Consider the following 20,502-nt stretch of genomic DNA (forward strand, 5'->3'; position numbering starts at 1 on the left):
GCGCAGTAACTTGAGAGTTTTAAAACCCACTAAACTTCAGACTTTCCAACACATAGCCCTTAAAATGTTCAATTATGCATGAAACGTTAAACATTTGTGAGGTGATTTAGATGTGCACTTTTGCTCTTTTACTCTATATCTGTGCTTTTACCACAACACCGATGAGATAATTCTGTTTTCAGAGGCAAGTGTCAGATGCAAAGTTCAAATGTGCTGTCTCATCAATCCGACCTTTGTTGTTGATCATCATAAGGAATGTCAGACATCTTGAAAAAAACAGGCAGTTTTGTGCCAGCAGGAGAAACGGAGCAGGATAGTGTCAGTTCACACTACAAGTATTACTGTGAAGAAATATTTTTTGTTAGATATGTAAAGAGTTAGATCAGCGGCGTGCCTGTGGAGGTTTTCAGTGCAGGGCCTCTTTGATGTCTGTGGCCATGCATTATTTACGGGTACCATCAGATGCTCTCATTGGCTGTCCTTTGTAAAATGGAAATATCCTGTTTGTGTTTCTTGAAATCTGCTGTAAATTGTGTTAAGAGTTAAAGCTTCAACTTCAGTGGACTTTAAAATGTCAGTTTTGACTGAACGTGGTTTTTAATGTTGAAGCCACTTACATCGAAATAACTTTGAGATTCAGAATTAATTGTGCATAAGCATGATTTGCTTAATTCATTGGTGTTAATAAGTTATACAAATAAGCTGTTCGGCTTCTCTTGCTGTACCACTTGGTAGCTGTACCAACAGCTACCAAGTGCATCACCCTGCATCACCCTCCAGTGAGTCTAGCAGCTTTATTGACTCGGTGGCTTTCAAAAAATCCTTTTGGTAAATATAAATATGATTCAACATGAGCTTTAGAGAAGATTCAAGAGAGACTAGTCTGGCCACTGGAACTCTGATAAAAGCTGATATTGCTGAGTGTCTAGTGTAGTGGCTCTCAATCCATTTTCTCTGAGGCACTCAAATATCAACTGCTTGTCTCAAAAAGTATTGTGCAAGTGAGCAGAGAGGGAGCAAACTATATGGATGTGCAGACCAACTATGGAGTGTTTTTTTGTTTCTTTACTATGGTACCAAAAAATAGGTTTGCAATCAAAATATAGATTTGAATGCAAAAAAATACTGCAATCAAAACGTTTTATTTGACCTATCATTAGTACAACTTTTATTTCAAAATTTGAGGAAAATACTGCTACAAATGTATAGTTTTTGCATCAAAAATAGCAACAAATTTGATGGATTTTTTTTTTTTTTTACTCAAATATAAATAGAAGTATTGGCCCCAGGAATCCAGTATGTGCCAGGTGCTGTCTTGTATAGTGTTACTGCTTGAAAAAAAAAAAAAAAAAGAAAATCCTCTGTGGTGCTTTGTCTTAGCAGCAGGCCACTGGTGACAATCACTGTGCCTGCATAAATAACTCCCTGAAGACGAAACGGAGGGCTGGTGAAACATTACCCTTCCCGAACTCTCCTCACACCTTCCCAAACACCGCCAGCCAACATTAGCTGGCATGAGTCTGAACAAGGCAGCCGATCCGCGGTGTTGGCTCGTGTGATAGGACCAAGGTTGGGGGAACTGTCGTCAGTGCATACAAATCCTTAGGGGTGGTCCTGTAGTGTCCTATTATCATCATACCGAGTGTCAGACAGAAACAGCATGTTCTCTCGCACCCCATCTTGTCTCTTGTCATGTCATATATCTGCAGTGGCCCTCCCCTCCATTTAAAGGTTACAGAGGTTGTAGCTGAGATAACTCGGTCCTCTAAAGGCTGAGAGAGCCATAATCAAAGTGCTGTTAATGAGGGCTGTGGCTCTACTCTGTTTCAGAACGGGTCAAATAATAACACGAGTCTTGAATGAGTCAAAAATGTGAATCACGATTTTATTTTTCTCTGCATAATTTATATCACAGTTCTTATATTTTCAAGAAAAATAGTCATTGCAGTCTTAGATGCTCTAGTCAAAAAACATGTCTGAGATGCTTGCGACTTAACTTATTAAAGTGCTTGACTCACACCTTTTTTAGAACAAAAAAAAAATACTTCAAGTCTTTTTTCCTCTCTTACTTTACAACATTTAGTCATATTTTGTGATGTGGTTGGTTTGTCCTTCACTGGGAACTCATACTGGATTTTAAAGTGATGTTTGCGGTGGTTTTAGAAATTCGTAGCGGTACCTAACGGTGCTATGACGATGCCAAAGCATTGCTTGCAAATTATGCATCATTGTCGGGTGCAGACCCCAAAAAGTCCCACACACTGGAAAGTTGTTCTTTTTTTTTCCCCCCAATATGAGCACAGCATCACTTGCTCTGCTGCTTTACATTGTGTATGTGTGATTGATATAGTCACTGGGATTAGTCCGGAGCAAAGACATCAACACGTGAATGCAGCAGCATGTGGATACACAGGGGAATAGGAGCAAGTGACACTTCCTCATTTAGAAATGAAATTGCATCCACTGATTGAGATCCTGATTCATTTTTCATGCAGCCCTATCAGGTAATAATCTCATTAGGCTATTATTGCATTGTGTTTTGCATCACTCATACATCATGTCTCACAGCATGCCTGTGTAATGAACAGCATTTCTAGGATCCTCAGCTTCTCTTAATAGTGCAAAATCTATATTGCATTGCGGCATGCTGCACTGTGTCTGAACAGCCTGCAATCTCAGAGTCCTGTAACACTATATATTCTCATCTTATTGCAGACACTAGCTGTCAGATGGCTGAGTTTGAGGTGTCAAGGTTTCTGGTCTGAAAGCAGGTGTGGGTTTAATCCAACTTCCTAAAAGCATTTTTGGTATCCATTTAGTTAAACATTTTCCTGATTGTGATATCAGACTTTCCAGGCACCCAGTACTGATGTTTTTTATGGTAAGTGCTATCATCAGTTTTCCCACTTTTTAAATGACCATAAAATATGCATTGTGTTCTATTCTGTGTGCGGTGAACATTTGTTTAACAGAATTTTTGTGCAGATATTAACACACCAACTGAGAAAGCTGAATTAAATTCAAGCGAAAGTGCCTCCACATTAGCCACTTCTTAATGCCTGTCAGACATTCTTCAAATATTGCCTTTTGCACCTGTCTCGCTGAGGGTTTTTGTTCCCACAGTACCCCAGCGGGAGCCCTCCTCAAACAGCTTAAATCTGTCTGGTCTTGATAAGACCCTTTGTTATGCCATATCCTTCCTCCTTGGGGCAATGGGAGCGCTCCGGTCCCAACATGGTGCAGTGAAGCCCCACTGTCATCTTGCAGGGAAAACAAAATAGGCTGCCTCCACAGGGACCCTGCTGCTGTTGCACATGCCACCATGGGCTCATAAACATCAGTATCATGTCATGTCACCGATTTTGACAGCCACGGCATGATGGTGGATTAAAGCATGTTGTCATATTTTCCATCAGCAGGGAGCGACAGTAGAGAACTCATCTGCATATGCAAATTTGGGTGATAATTAAAGTGTTGTTTGACTGAGATAAGGTTAAATGATGGAGCCCCTTGTTCAAGTACAAACGTTTAACAACAGATATTAAAACTTGTTTGTCGCTTACTCACTTGTCAGTTCTTTATGGGTTTTATAAAAGGATGACTTTGGTTTTTCAAAACATTTGAAGATAAATGAACAAGTTGTAGAATACATCTTTGCTTCTTGTAAACTCATATGTATTCATATTTCTTATAAACTGTCTCTTTTTGCCCTGCTGGAAAGCAAAATCCTATAAATCACCATGTTGGCCAGACTGTGGGTTGGGTGGTCTGTCAGTCAAACAGCCAGAGGTGACTATGTGAAGAAAAAAAAAAGATCTTCAGTAACCAGACATCTTTAAACATGACATCAGTAAGTCATACACAGCACACCAGGATGGTCTATGGTTGCTTTCTACTAAAGAATATTCAAGGTGTGACAGAGATAAAAGTCCATAGATCTAACATTACTGAATCCAGCTGTCTGGTTGGAGCCTCAGGTTGTCTCCCACCACTGGCTGGGAGATAGTTTGGCTATTAAGATTCAATATGTCACTGGCTGTGGGGGTGTGACATGCTGCCTCAGTGGTTAGCACTGGTTCCTCACAGTAAGAGGGTCCTGGGTTCAAAACTTGGCACTGGTCTCCCTTTATTTCCATGGGTCTCCCTGCCCTCTGCCCAGTGGGCTTCAGTCCCCTATCACCTTGAAAATGAATTGGGGGACATAGAAAATGGATGGATGGGTGGACGGACTGACTGTGGGAAGTAAAGTGCAACAGCATTTTATTAGGCCAACATGGTGAATCTGCAGCACCTAAATTAAGGTGACTGAGTCACATGTCTCTGTTGTGGCCCTACTTTGTGTCTTGATTTAGTATGATATGTACTTTTACCACCTGGTCTAGCCTTTGCACTTCTGCACACATGCACAGACACTCAACACAAAGCATCTCTATCACTAACAGCTGCATCCCGACACACTGGAGGACTTGAAACAAGCCTTTGGGTGGGACAAGTGTGTGTCCTATCTGGTCACGGAGCAGTGTCCAACTCCCATGTCCTCATTGCCCGCTATCTTTCACCATCTGTGTGTAGAGTTTGGCTGTTCTGGGTCACGTCCTCAACCTGCATCCACCTCCAGTTTCTATTGCCGCTGGGCTTGGGACACACCTGTGCCATCACAGGAGAGGGGATTAAAGTGAGGATAGAAGTATGCCATCTCTACCCTCACTGGTTTCCAGCCAGCATGTTCCAGTTGTGTTTGAAGTTCAAGACAACCTTTAACTGGCCAAAACAGTGAGGGGCTGCCAAAAAAACAACTGGTCAGCTGTTAATTGCCTACATATACTTCTGGAAACACACATACACACGCACACACACACACACACACACACACACACACACACACACACACACACACAAACACTATACCAAAAAGTGAAAAACTCTTGCGTGATAGTTAGCTGCGCATTTAATGACTAAAATCTAGTGTAAGATTCTCCTTCCCTGTAGTTGTGGGTTTATTCCTCAACACTGACGTAGCTGAAAATGATCACCATGCATCAGCCCCTTTTAGACAGGATATATAGAAAGAACCAGATGAGCAACTTGAGATAAAAGACAACCCCTGCAGCAAACAGTCAATTGGCAGCCTTTATTTACAGGTACAGGGCGACTTGTGTAAATGTTGCTGTAATGGGACACTGATGAAGGTGTGTACAGTGTTGAACCACTGGCCACTCTGCACCTGTAAATAAAGACTGCTGAATGACTGCGTGCTCCAGGGAATCTTTTTTTTTTTTTTTTTTTTTTTAAACTGACAGCTCCTTATATGTTTGTGTGTCTCTGTCCGTGTTTGTATCAGCCTTCCAGAGATTCCTTGGAAAGAAGGATGTGTCCAAGGAGCTGGAAGAGGTTCACGTGGAGCTCCGTGCCCAGAACAACCTGCAGACCATCTCTCTGGTGCAGCTGGTGAAGAACCCGGCTCTTCGCTGGCAGCTCATCACCGTCATCATCACTATGGCCTGCTATCAGCTCTGCGGCCTCAATGCTGTAAGCTTCAAATTTTGCAGTTCCCCTCTTGAATTCCACCTGTATGCATTTATCATCATGTTCATAAATGATCAATCACAAACAGAGTAACGTACACACACTCATCATGACTTCATAAATTCAAATTTTGAAGCAATTCGGTTCAATTCCACTCGCTCAGTTTAAATAAATGTGTTTTAGGGATAGCCTAGTAAGCTGTTACAAAATGCAGATTTATTCTACAGCACACACACGTTACTGGAGTGCTTGCAGGTTATAAACAATTTTCATTCTGCACAACCTAGAGGAAAACGAGGGCAGAATGTGGAGTGGACAGTGTTGTCACAAGGAGCAACACAAGCATAGTGAGAAATTCTGGTCAATATTTTTTGTGTTAAATGGATATCACCTGCCTTTAAGATGTATCTCATATTGACTGCTCTCTCCAGAGATGTCCATTAATAACACTGTCACAGGCATTAACTTTGTCCCTCCATGAATCAAACATAAAAGTCTTTGATGTATCAAACACAAAATTGGTTTCGTTGACATATTTGACCGCTGTGGTACGGACACTGAGAGTGTGTACCAAGGCACAGACAATGATTGGAGCCTCTTACAATACATTTTCAATTTTCCTCAGCGTAGTTATTTGAATGAAAATCTCTAGAAGTATAATGCATTTTGGATGGGATTCAGCTTTTTGCAACTTGCTCCTGCACCACAGTTTATTACCTATGTGCCTCTTGACAAACACTGACATTTGTTTAGGCTGGAGTTATGCCCGAGTGTCTCAACAATCAATCCAGTATTTTTCAGAAGCATTTCTGCAAGGACAAACAAATGCTAATGAAGACTCATAACATTTACATCCATTTACTTATGAATTTCTGAGAATAATTTCCTGTGAATATGCACAGTGATGGTTTGGAGATAAACAGGTTTACTTCTACAATTGCGCTGTGTTTTATAATTCTCCTGACCCATAAGCAGATGACGCCAAGAATACAAATAAGGGAGCGCAAGCAGGAAGGAGAGGGGAAGAGGCTTAGAACGAAGCAGATCAACTGCATTAACATTTTGATCTGGAAAGGGAATGACAGATGAAGTTGTTTCTTCTCTAGAGACACAAGAGATTTAAAGTTTTATTAAAGGATGAGACTGGAAAATAATGAATATTTTGTTTAGGACCAGAGTGCCAGTTATCTACCAGTTATAAACTAGTTATGGCCGGTTATCATACCACACTCAAACTGAATGAGGGAGAGGATTTGGGACTTTTATGTATCATTCATATTTAGATTTTCATCATCTATTTAACAGTCATATTTCCATATTTATATCTCACATAACTCATTTTACTTTTTAATGCAGATGCAGTAAATGAAGTGGCAAAATTCAAACTTAGAGAGACAACAGCATCTGGTCAAAATTCTATATTAAACTTTATTAAACAAGACTATATGTAACATACAGTCAAGGAAGATTTTTGTGTGTTTTTTTTTTTTTGGGGGGGGGGGGGGGGGGGGGTCCATATCCTTTTTGCATTAGCAAATATTAAAATTTCAGCAGAAATGAAAAAAAAAAAACAAAAACAAAAACAAAAAAACAACAAAAAAAACACTGACACTGAATTGCAGTTATTGAAATTCATCAATCACCTGCACCCAAAACTAATCCATTATGCCATTTGAAATACGGAGATCCAGCATTCAACATATTACACATCTCAGAGATAACACTTTCCGCTGCATTATGATGAATGCATAATATCCATCTGCACTGAACGTGTGATGGGTGATTTTGATGCTTGATATGAGCCTGAGGGGTTTGGAGATGAAAATGAAAATGAAGGGAGTATTTGTGGTTGAAAGACAGCTTCATCAGAGCAGTTGCCAAGAATGACCCAAGAGTAACTGAATAGGACCAAAGGGAACCAGGGACTTTTAATGAATCTCTGCGCTGTGTAATTTGCATAAAAGAGGATGTTTCACAGTCTAGACAGAGGAAACCAGTGTCATTTATCATTTATTTACCTCTGTCTACATTTTGTTACATTTTCCTCAGTCATATGCAAATGGATGATACACTATGCAGCATAGTGTATCTAGTGGTTTTTTACTCATTCACACATTTCTTATTTTTTCATAATTTTTCATTATTTTTAAATATCTGAATTACTGGCACCAAGTTACAAAAACACAGATGTACAACAGGCGAGTAAACCCTGCTGTGGGCTGTTATTTTCTGGTAATAATTACTGCACTTAAAAATCGGCCTGTAGTCTTTAACACAACCAACAGGAGTGTGTCCTAAATTAGCAGTGCATACAACCCTCAGGGGTGAATCTAACACGACTAAAAGGGCGGTTTCCCGAGGACAGTCTCCTCTGTCATCCTGTAGCTACAGGTCGACCGTATAATCAACTGAATGTGTAAACTCTACTCATGAGGTAAAGGTGTGTGTGCAGTGAAGGAACCACACACTTAGTCTTAACAAGTGGAACAACTGAGACAATATGAGAAGTGCATGTTTTCTTTGAACAGCTCAATAGATCACTGTCTTTGGAAAAATGGGATTTATTGTTCATTTGGAAGAATCTTTTTTATTTTGGTCCATTCGCCAAACGATTCAAATGATTCAGATTCAAATGATTCAGATTCAAATGATTAATTCACTGACTCTGTCACTCGTTTGTTCAGTGGTCCTGAGTGCCTTCGTTCTCTCATTCACTGAACAGGATCGACTCAGTGATGGAGACTGATTCAAAACAGAGCGGCTCAGCTATCTTAGCTGTCAGTTCAGTCCCAGTTGAAAAGATGTGAAAAACTGCCGCCAGCCACAACACAAACTTGGAAGTTATACAGAAACAATCCATTTTTTTGACTCCTGTGACGTCTTGCACACATTTGTTTGCATAAAAAAAACACACATTGCTCACTAAACTGGGTTGAAAACAAAACTTAATTGGATGTTTGGGTGCGCTTATTGTTGACTCCAGAATGCCCTGGTGTGCTGAGGGGATTATGCGTTCTTCATTTTAATGGCACCTGTGGCCTCACCGGCTGAGTTGGCTCTGTTTTGAATCAGCCTCATTCAATGAATCATCTAATCCCAATCAATGTACCAGAGATAAGGCACCGCTTTAGCATCCTCAGGGTAAAAATAGTTTGGGACACCTGGACGTATCGATGCTGAGTTTACTGAGTCCTGAGTACTGAGTCAGGAATGCAGGGAGCATAATGTTCAACATCACTGACACATAGCTCATAATAACTGGATGCAAATATTTCAATTGCACCAAATAATATTTTGATGTAAAAATATGTTTGTTTTTATTATTTCAGATAGAGGATAATATTTCTAGACATTTCTTCCATTTATAGGTGCATATGTTGAATTGCATATTTTTTGGAGTTGCTGAATCTGTGATAAAAGATCAAAAGTAAGTGAATATTAATGGATATCTTGTAGTGTTTAATTAAGTTTGAGTTTTTGTGGTGGGATTGAATTGATAGCAGCTCCTGCCAGGCCCTTTACCTCCCTCCCTCTCCCCGGCTGCTCTCTCTGCTCACAGCGTTGCAGTTGTCAGACTGGTAGAGTGGAACTGGGGTTATTGCCACGCTTCAAAAACAAGTGCATTGTACTTGGACTCCCATGAGGCGGGTTAGAGAGCTGCTATTACAGAGCAGTCGGAAACTCATTACTGGCTCTTGTGGCTCGAGCAGCATGGGGATGCAAAACTGTTATTTTGGATTTAAAACTATAATTCAAGAATAAAAGTATCAACAGCTCGCTCAGTTTCCTAAATCAAACTGTCAGAGTAGGCTGCATGTTTTGCATGCAGATGGGTAGTTTAAACATTTATTCCAAATTCATATTCAGGATTAATTTAAAAAATAACATTTGTGCTTAATTTTTACCCTTAAGGCTGAAGGACTTTCATTAATCTAAGTCAACGCTGGAATTCACATAGCTCATCTGAATTATCATAGATTTGAACATGACATAATTTACATGGCATTTTTTATCCCAAGGAGTCAGGAATATAATTCAAATCAATTTGGATGTCCTGATTTTGATTGGCCTTCATTATTCACTGCCCTGTAGCTATCAAAGTTGTCAAATGACTCCAGTAAATTTTATGATCTACAAAAGACTTGGAGATGATTCAGTAGCTTTTTGCACTGCTATGAAACTGACAGTGCTGACCCTGAGTTGACAGCTGGGAAATAATAATGGAAAATAGTGTCACAGTTCCAGGATTTAAACTTGTCAAAGTTCATAAACAATGGCCTATTCATGGTCTGACTTGTCACAAAAAGGGCCAGTGGAGAGAAAGATGAAGAGGAGCGAGGGGAGAGAAATGACAAAAAAAAAAAAAAAAACGGCTAAGAAACAGAGCATATCTTTTAACAGTGGGACTAAGAAAAACTCTTTGCCTTGCCTTGCTATTAATATTCATGCCATTTTCTTTCTCTCTGTTCTCTGCCTACTACAGCCTGGAGTTCTCTTTCTGATTTTTATTTGCTAAATTTCACAGAGGCCTCCATCTATGTATTTTCATAGAGACATTTAAATTAAATCTGGTAATTGGGTGGTTATGTGTGGGTGGCTTAAGTAAAGCATTCAGCTATATGTTTTGACATCGTGATCATTTGCCATTTCCTTCCATTTTGGATCCTGACTCAACCTCTTGTTAGCATTTACTTTTGGCTTATGCCCTTCCATGGAAGGAGTAAACATTCAACATAAATTCAGTATGAAAGCAGTCTCGATTAAACTTGATAACAACATGCCTTTTATCAATGCATAAAATATGGACAAGCCCTACAGCTAGCAAGATGGCTCAATGAAATTAATATGAAATATGCATCATTTATGTAATGTATAATGTATAAGTAATGTAAAGTATACGTTTTCATGTATGGTAGTGCTCTGCAATTGGAATTTCATTTGACACTCGTGCAGATTTTGGCTGACAGTGAAAAGACAAATTCAGTATAATGTCACTTATATTTGATTGATGCTGAGGTGGTCGCTGAAAAACTGAGAGAGGTGGTGGAGGGATTATCTGCGCCTCATCCCAAAAGAGTGGGGAGACCATTTCCAGTTGAAGACGGGAATCTTCCGCATGGCTTGACAATGAAAGAAAGTGTGGCCCTGCATGGAGTCAACCAGAGTCCAGTGCTTTTCAAGCCGTGTAGAAGACACCTCTCGATTTCGCCAGCAGGAATCTGTATGGCTGGTCTCCCCGCTCCCCTGGGATAAGACTCAGATTATCTTTCAGCCACGGTCTGACCAGGCACCACATCCTGAAACACATTCTATTAAAAGTTTCTACTCTTTGATGTATCACCTAACAAGCCCCTGATCTGGATACACTTCTCTGTCCCACCTTATCTGCCAACACGGTAATTGAATGAGTTGCTCTGCTGCCATTTTTCAAGTGATCCTTTTTTTTTTTTTTTTTTTTCACTTAGCATGATGTTGCCTGGCTTTCGTAGGAGCAGAGACAGGTGGAGGCTTTAGTTGTCTCAGAATGCATTTGCAAGTGCATTTTGCCATTAAATCAGCGTAGTGACTATATTAAATGGCAAAAACAAGAGACAAGAGACTGTTTCACTTCTTCCATTTGAATTTTGCTACATTTTTTAGCATAATATATCATTTATAATGAAATTTCAAATGCCTTATTAGACCGCAAAGCATAAAAAGGAAATGGCATTTCAATTATCATTTAGACACCATTATGGCGTAATCACTTGAAGCATATCTATGCAATTCTCTAAATATATTTTAATTTTCCAGTTCGCCTTATCGTTTGTGTAAAGCTAATCATAAAGCTTGCAAATCTGTTTAAAAGCCAATCCTAGTATGTGAAATGGCAAATGCAACCGACATTGAATTTGAACCTTCTGAGAAAAATTTGCACAAAGTGGCACATTTAATTTCAAGTGTAGGATTACATAGCTGTTTAATACTCCATCGCTGATGTGCATGCAGTATGTTTCTATATTCATGGAGACATGAAGGACCAATACATGTATGATGGTAAAATTTGATTTGTCGTTCTCTCACAGATCTGGTACTACACCAATGGTATCCTACAGGAGGCGGGCTTTCCTGACAACATTGTCCCCTACATAACACTGAGCACGGGGGGCATCGAGACTTTGGCTGCCATCATCTCAGTGAGTATTCCGGTGCTTACTTACAGAGTCTCCAACCACTAGCTCTCTAAACATTTAATGACAAGGTAGTTTTGTTCTCTTTAAGGTCTTGCTCCTCAGAAATGGGAGATAATACGCATAAACACACTTTTTATTAGTGTATGAAAAAACAAGATCTGAGGAATTGTAGTGTTTTCAGTCTTGCAGTCTTGCCCACACTCACTGAGCATAAAAGGGCTGTGTGTAGTGGAATGTACTGTAGATGTTTTAGGTTTAGGTGTTCATAGAATTCATTATATAAGAGGAATGAATAAATAAATCATGTAGACATGCATTTCATGATTGTAGCAAATGTTCAGTAACAACAAATATTAACATAACACATGAACAACTGACTTAAGAGGGATTTCAAAATGTGTTCAAAATGTATTCATGTAATACTTTTTAATTAATGCTAGAATTTACATGCATTTCACATTTTGGAACACTTGATTCAAGGCGTTTTGATGAATGAGGTTCGATCACACTGGCACTCAATTACAGTGCAAATTGCACTCCGTAATGTCCATGTAAGTATTCAAGCGTGCACTCTGTTTGGTCTATAGAACCTGTGTTCTTCTCTTATCTGAGCCATGTGGATTGGAAGTGGTTGGAGCTAATGTAAAATACTTGCATGAAATACACTAAAGAACTATTTCTGTGCTAAACAGAAAGCATGAAGTATGTATTAGATTGGATTTGCAGTTGCACTGTGTGCTTATTCCAGCACTGACACAGTTAAAAAGAAATTTTCCATTACTGATACTATATACACTATTTACAGCACACACACACACACACACACACACACACACACACACACACCATAAACTACATATTTTGGTATTTTTTCTCAAGTTTCGTTCAGATGTTTTAGGTACAAATAAGTGAAATTTCTTACTCTAAATTGCCCGGTGATGTCTGGTAAGGAGTTTCTATCATAATGGTGCATTTTATCCTCAAGGCCAGCAAAGTTTTCTCCTACTTTCTTCTCTGTCATATACTTTAATTAACTGTAAAGCAGCTCTGGTATAGCAAATTACCTCCACAGAGTATTGTCCCTTTTAAATGTTGAGTGTTGGGAACAGGTCGCACAGTTTCTTCAGCTTTCTTGAACCCTAGTGAAAAGTTCAGCTTGACCTAAAATGTGACTTTTAGAGAAAAATCTTATAATTTGGGACTCCCTGGTGGCCCACTTGGTGGAGCATTTCCCATCAAGTCTGAGTCCTTTGCTGTATATCATTGTCTCTCTCGCTGGCCGCTCTCTCTCTCTCTCTCTCTCTCTCTCTCTCTCTCTCTCTCCCTATTGTTTACTGTTGAACAAAGCAGAAATGCCAAAAAATAATCTCAAAAAAAAAAAAAAAAAAAAAAGACTTCCGTGCTGAGTTTATCTTAATCTCCACTGAGGTCTCCATTAAGAGCCAAGAGGATCAGAAAGACAAAGCATTTCAAGTTTGCCATGCAAGAGCCATTACTCAGTGACACACCCTCTCAGTTGACTTCCCCTCTCTTTTCACATCCATAGTGTTGGTGTGCAAGCAGGAATGGATCATGATAATGGTTTAAAAAAAAAAAAAAAAAAAAAATCACACGGTTTATTTAAAACCTTTCAGGGCTATTAAAGGGCTGCTAAATCCCTCTAATAACCCTTATATGCTAAATCTCTTTCTCAGAGATTTAGCATATAAGGTATTTATATGGCATGCAACACAAAAGCACTCCAGGGCATGTATACATATCAACATCAAGCAGCCTTGTGGATCCAAGAGTTGCATCTTTCATAAGGCTTACCTTCAACATTTTCCCTCTATTTAATTGTCATCACAGAAGAAAAGCCACATATATGCACTTCTCTCAATAGGAGATCAGTGAGAACATGCAAGGGATTTAATATTTTCCTTTGCTTTTATTTCATTTCACTCTATCATGTCTTCCTTTCCTGAACAATGTAATTAGATGTGAACAGTGGCATGTATGATCTATTCCCAAGAGTGCTGAAGTGGTGCTACGCAATCTTTAATTGAGGCTTTGATGCAAGTTCTGTCAGTGAAAAGGAGTCAATAATTTGCCGTATGCAATTTAAATGCAATTTAAACTGTCGCTGCAGGCATGCTGACCTATTTAGGGCACCGTGTTATCGATCTGGATTATGTTGTATGCATTAGAAATTTGTAGGCTGCCTGTTTTTCACTCACACCACGACAGTGCAAGGCCTTTTACGTGCATTTCCGCAGAACTAACCTCACACATAGCACAGAGTTGTGAGTGAAATACAAGCACGCATCCACTAGAGTGCATAAACACCCAGAAGGATGAATTTCTGTGCCTCTAACCTGTGCCATTTTTCAAACAAGAAAGTGGTCCAGAGCTCAGCGGGATATCCACTCTGAAGATTCATCTGTCTCTATTTAATTGGTGTGTTAATGCGCCATGTAGGCCTTAATCTAGTCCTGTGATTCCTCTCAGCTGGAGAGAAGTAAAGATGATCTTTGATCTGCAGCAGTGAGGAGGTCCCATTGGCAGTGGTAGCCACAAGGTGACTGACTTCAATCACCAACCTCTGCCCTTCAAACAGCACAGACCCTGTGGCCACGCAGCATCTCGCCCACCAGCCCCAGGCAGGCACACATCAGGTGTTTTGACCCTCTCATCCCCTACCAACTGCACTGAGCACTGCCATCACTCTGCCACTGGTAAAAAGCGTGGACAAATAAACTGTCCAATTTAAAATTGTATATCGGTTGGTTATAAAACCTGTGTAATTTAACCCGAGACATCACTTGTCATGGAATATGAGTCCCCTAGCTGTAAAATTCAAATCTCATGCTTTCACCTGCACAGTAGGATGAGGCATTCCATGGGATAGGTATAGGGATAATATTCTTATGTAGCTTTTTTCAATGACAGATATCTTCAAAGAAGCAGAAAACACTGAAAAGCTTTGTGCTTACTTTAGTGGCAAACATCCTCATTGTGTGTATGGTAGACATGCTGCTATAAGCACACAGAAGCTTAGCTTAGTATCTAAGCCACTGGCATGAAAATTCAAACATGCTGTATAGCCTATGAGGCAGCACTAGGGTAAATCTAGATTATTATTATAGTCTTCTTGGATGGCAATTAGTTTTACAAACCTATCTCAATATTTCTGGTTGAAAAATGTCCTATCAACATCAAAGTGGGTGATTATTTTACTGTATTTCCCATCAAACCATTAGCAATCGGTTTGATATCATGCACACCTCTCAAATTTTGTAGGGAATTGCTTTTGCTGCTGTCAAGGTCAAGGCATCTCAGTTTGTTGAGAAAAATGCATGCTTTTCTGAGAGTAACTAAAGACAAGAATGTTGTGATTTTTTGTAGACTTAGAATATTTTTTGACATTTGCCCACAATGTCACTATTTATTTCAAAGGCGCAGTACAGGAGAGTTTATTCTAATAAAATCCCCAAATCCAGTGGTATGTTTTCAGCGGCTGCTTAATGTCATTAATGTAATGCACTGCAGGGGGCATTTGGCCGTAGCTCTGTCCTAATCCTTTTAGTAATGCCTTAACACTATTCATGCACTCCAACATAGAGACAGTAATCACCTACAGTACATACCACACGTGGCTTTTTTACGCCCCATTATGGAGAAAGCGGTGCTCTTGGAAGACAGCTTAGAATATGCAGGGGCAGCTCACCTGGCAAATCTGCTCAATATTGAATCTCAAATCTCAAAATATTAAAATTCTGTAAGAAAAGAGAAGTGGCTTTTTCTGCTTTGTGCAGTTCACTTATTAATGAGTTCTGGGAGTGGGTGAGGTGCCCAAGCTTTACATGCATGCCGAAGATGCCATCTTACTTTTCTCGCTCTTGGGAAATTAAGATTTCTTCGGCGATTGCCCACGAGACGAACCGGAGAGGAACAACGTTGCTTATACCCCGATGTCCTGAAAATGAGAACGTTAAGTGATGTAGTGAAGTAGTGAGTCTAGGTATCCTCACAAAAGCAATGGGAAAAAAAGTGAGAAAAGCATATATGGTGTTTGAGATTTAATCTTTGAATATGCTTTATGGGTTAATTGGACTTACAACCAACACAAAGTTGTTATACTAGCTCTTTTTTTTAACTTGAATCGTAAAGTTTTTATTAGTTGATGAGATGGGGAAAGCATCCTGACAGCTGTGTTACACTGTAATATAAAGACCTTTAACATGTTTTTAATTGTTTGTCATGTGGCTAATTTGCATGTGAATCTTGCTTAGAAGTCTGTTTCTCTTTTTTTATTTGTTACATTTATTAATCAGGAGAAGGGCAGGGAGCTATTGTTTGTCAGCAGCTGTTATACTTGTTATATTACCTGTGTGTTGTTACTTTATGGATAGTACCCAACACCATAATGACTACATGTAACATCCTGAATTACAATATTTTCTCATTAAGAGACTGCACACTGCCACTTGCTCAAAAGAGTTGTGAAGTTTATGTGAGAAGTTGCCTCTGTGCATGAGTTTTTCAGGGAGAAAAAATGATTGACAGTAGAGTTAATTTGCTTATACAGAACAAAAAAAAACTTTGACTAGGAAGTCTTTCATCTCAGCCTGTCAGTCATCTCCAGTGTTCAGTGAGGAGTTGCTCAACTTTCCTCTTTCATCTTTAATCAAAGCTTTGTTTTAGCCTCTATGATTTTTTAATATTCTCAGGCAATGTATGCATTGCTAATTATAGCAGAAATTAGCTGTCAAAATTTCCTATCCAAAGGTCATATCCATCAAGAGGTGGATGGGTTAAAGCCCACTGACAGGGCTGGAGAGACACAGAAAGTAGCCAATTATTAACTTACTTTCCTTCTTAGCCCTCTCCTTGGTGTCTTGACTCCACTAGCAGTGAAGTCAATTTAGGATTTCTATTGAATTACTTATTAGTGATGTGGAATTTTCTTCAAGCAAAGAGTTTTATTCACTAATTAATCTATTTCAGGAGGGATATTACGCTGACTCCAGAAGCTAGAGGAAGCTGTGATGAACGAATAGAGTTTCTGTTCACGAGAATTTCTCATCAGCCTCATACATGTGCTGTCACGCTCGTCTGTTTCAATCGAGCCCAGAAACAAGAGCGAGATGAGCTGACATCTCTCACATGCAAAAATGCAATCCACTGACCTCCTGGTACCCGTTTTCCATTGTCCTACTGTGCTGTCGCCCTTTAAAGGTAGCAGAGTTGTCACTATATGCTTGGCTATCACACAGTAATCACGGAGCATATGCCATCCCACATCACATCAAACATATCGGGCCATGCCGTCATCCTGTGCAGCCCTTTGGCAAATGAAAGTATAAACACAAACAAATTATCACCAGACATAATAACAGTTGACTTTCTGGGAAGGGCAGAAGCAGCACAAATAGAATCTGTAGTTATTATTTCTTTTTTAAAGAAGAAATTAGGGCTCAATGATGGCAAAAAAAAAAAAAAATGAGATTGTGATTAATTTATCCCATATTGCAACTGTGATATGATTTTAGAAGGGGTGATAATTTTTGCGTCATAATTTGAATTATCACAGAGATAACAATACTCTGATTTTTGGTGGGGTCTGTACCAAACAAACATGCTTCCTTATATCTGGAAAATATGACATGTAGGCCAGAGCAACTCTGTCGCATCATAGTACTTATTTACAACATATTTACAACAATATTCTAACACACATTTTGCCCTTATCAAAAATTTGCAGCTCCTGTGATTTGGGTATTGCACTTAGCCATCTTGCAATTTCGATAATATTTCGATTAATTGTTCAGCCCTTGAGGAAATCTGATGTCATCAGAGTTATACTTCATTTACTTCTGGCTATGTCTAGGCAATATTTTTCCCAATCATTTTGCAATGGATGCCATGTGCAATAAGATTTTGAAAGATGTAAGACTATTGGCCAGTGTCAATCAGAGTGACAGCTTGGCAGCATCCACAGCTATAATGTGATGGTATAGCAGCCGTTCTGAGCCACACTCCTGTCCAGAAGGTTTGAAAGGTAGTGTGACAATGCATAAAATAATAATAATTCACAAAATGCATAAACTAATAATGTGTTTGACTATCTTCGGAATCAGCTTGTCCATAAACACCATTTTATATATCAATTCCTAATCATGTAGGCTGTAATCAAATGATGTATTTTTGTCAGTATCCTAGAGCTATGATTCACTTTTTTATGTTGACAGACTGTAGGATTGAGGGAACACATGGCTGTTTTGAGTCTGAAAACAAAACAGCAATATAAGGCCCCAGCTTTTTTTGTGTGAAAGAGAGCCATTTCAGAATATTTTTGTTTGGCATGATTTGATACAGGACTGAAAGACCGATCTTAGAATATACCCACTTAAAATGAATAATAAGCTGTTCTATTTGCTATTATACCCTTTTATATAAAAGACACGGTATAGCATGCCTTACAGTGGAGGTCCCATCCACGAAATTCAGCTCAACAGCAAAGAAAACTTTTGGATTTGCAAAAAAAAAAAAAAAAAGTTTTTCATTCACATTTGAATCACAAATCTGTGCAAACCTATTCTGTTTGATTGCATAATAAAGAAACAAAGAAACAAACAAAAAAACATAATGATTTATTGGTCGAGTTTCACCAAAAGAAAACACTCATCTTACCAATGTCAGTGCATGCTTTTGAAGCTGTGTACTAATCTGTCAGTAGATTTCCTATTCATTCTTCTCCCAAGGGTCTTATCGTGGATGGTGCAGAATTGGGGTGCATGTGAAGGGCCAGTGGGGCCTGAAGCAGTGGCCTGTTGTCTTTGATAGCTCATCTGCTTCTTGATGTGATGGATAATGACCAGACTTTTTAGCCCTGCCAACAGTCGGGCCTGAAGCCACCATGCTGGCCTCTGTCGAGTTTGGCAACGAGTGTGATATCAGGTCGCATTTTATTCATGTTGTGTAACAGTCGTCATTTAGTCCAGCTTCATCAGGGGTTCACTGTGTCGCACCAAAATGGGAGGATGTTTGTACGAAAACAAGTTCTCACATGACGTAGTTGTAGCCGGACCTCGTTATGGCCTCATGGACGTGAAGGAGTGAAAGACTATTGATTGTGGCAGAAAGAGTCATATACACAAACACAAAACACACACACACTCCTAAGCAGACACTCCACCTCTATCCCCACCCCCCATCACATATTCAAACACTCACACACTGGCAAACACACGCTCTCTTTCTCACACTTTGAGAGCTCTTTATGAGCCGCAATTTTGCCGGTGGCTGGTGTGTGTGCGTGTGTGTGTGTGTGTGTGTGTGGCTGAGTGCTGCAGCGTGGTTAGTGTCAGGGAGAGAAAAGCTCTTTGCCTTCAGGGAGCAATGGGGTGTGAGCAGAGATGCCCCCGTCCTTGTGTATTATAAGTCCACATGGATTCCGATTCAGAGACCCTCTTGGTACATAGCACATGACACTCTCATACAACACATACATGCACACACACACACAAACACACACATACAAGATTATAGCACTTTTAAAGGCACACCAAATCTAAAGCACACCTAAAGCTCTAGTGTATAACGTCCACATGCACTGAAAGGAGCAACGGTGGGAAAAAAAAAAGAGTGAAAGCAAGTAGAAAAAACTCTCTTCATACACCCAACCCCACATTTCTCTGTCAAAACACACCAGTAGAAAAGCTCGAAAGGATAGGAATCTCTAGTATTTTCATCGCCTTGTTTGGATCAGAAAGTGGTTTCTGCAGCCCCGTTTCCATAACCCATCCACCTCCCATCTCTCATCTCTCCAGAGAATTGTCTTCACAGTCCATCACTCACTTAACACTCCATGGAGACAAACACGAAAAGCACAAAAATATTGATTTGTGACAGTAAAATCACCTGAAACTTTGAAATTTTGGTTTATTTAGCCTTATCACAAGACTTGAGAACCCAACTACATCTAACTTATTCATGCACACTCTGTTGGAGGGATTTGTTTTGTTTTATTACCCTACATCAGAAAATACAGCAATTAATTAGATAAATAAACATACGTATTATATGTTGTCCGAAATATGAAAAGATGCTGCCAATATGAGCTTAATCTGAAAAAAAAAAAAAAAACCAAAAAAACAGAATTATGACTTTTAGTAAAATAGTACATAAAATGGACACCAGACTTTTCTTTAAGGAGTAACTGCTTTATGTACAACATATGGTCGTATTGCTTTCCTCTTGACTTCAAAGCTATTGGAGTTGAAAAAATGGTGGTGCACCAAATGTTTTCCCAAGGTTGGCAGATCTGCTTTCGACACTTGGGAATACACTGTTGAATGGATAGTGTCTAGAGTCCAGTGACATTTTGTCAATGTCATGAAATCCCACTGGTGAGGTTCAGTGAAGGCAGCGCCGCGAGGGCTTTCATGCTCGTCTCTGCAGCCATGGGGGGAGAAGCCCTGAGGCTTTGACCAGGGCTTTGCTTGGGGCTCAGGCAGGGGTTGAAGGTGTGTGACAGCGTTATTGTTCTCCCACTGTCCACGTGTGACTCCTGCAACACCGGGTGGGGAGTGAGAATCCACCTGTGAATTATTTATGATCCACTTAAATTAATGTATATTTGTATAAATGTATCTCCATGTGATGCATTATAAAGCACAGCCTCCACCAACAGGCCCCAGTTTATTTCATCAGGACTTCCAGCTGCTGTATTTGAAAGGTTAAGCAAACAGGACAGTGCTGTATAGCTTTGCATTTGTACAAGGTTTTATTTTTGTATCCCGGGCTGTCATGTCCAATAATG

General features: G+C 39.6%; 1 protein-coding gene across 1 annotated transcript in view; it reads left to right on the forward strand.

The window, feature by feature from the left end:
* slc2a9l2 (solute carrier family 2 member 9, like 2) overlaps window positions 1-20,502 on the forward strand; it is a 104,290-nt gene that overhangs the window by 40,852 nt on the left and 42,936 nt on the right. The window contains exons 8-9 of the mRNA XM_030051954.1: window positions 5,342-5,529; window positions 11,592-11,702. Of these exons, the coding sequence (XP_029907814.1) occupies window positions 5,342-5,529; window positions 11,592-11,702 (299 nt within the window). The remainder of the gene's footprint in view (window positions 1-5,341; window positions 5,530-11,591; window positions 11,703-20,502) is intronic.

The sequence above is a fragment of the Myripristis murdjan genome, chromosome 5, assembly GCF_902150065.1.
Source record: "Myripristis murdjan chromosome 5, fMyrMur1.1, whole genome shotgun sequence".
Taxonomy (NCBI): Eukaryota; Metazoa; Chordata; class Actinopteri; order Holocentriformes; family Holocentridae; genus Myripristis; species Myripristis murdjan.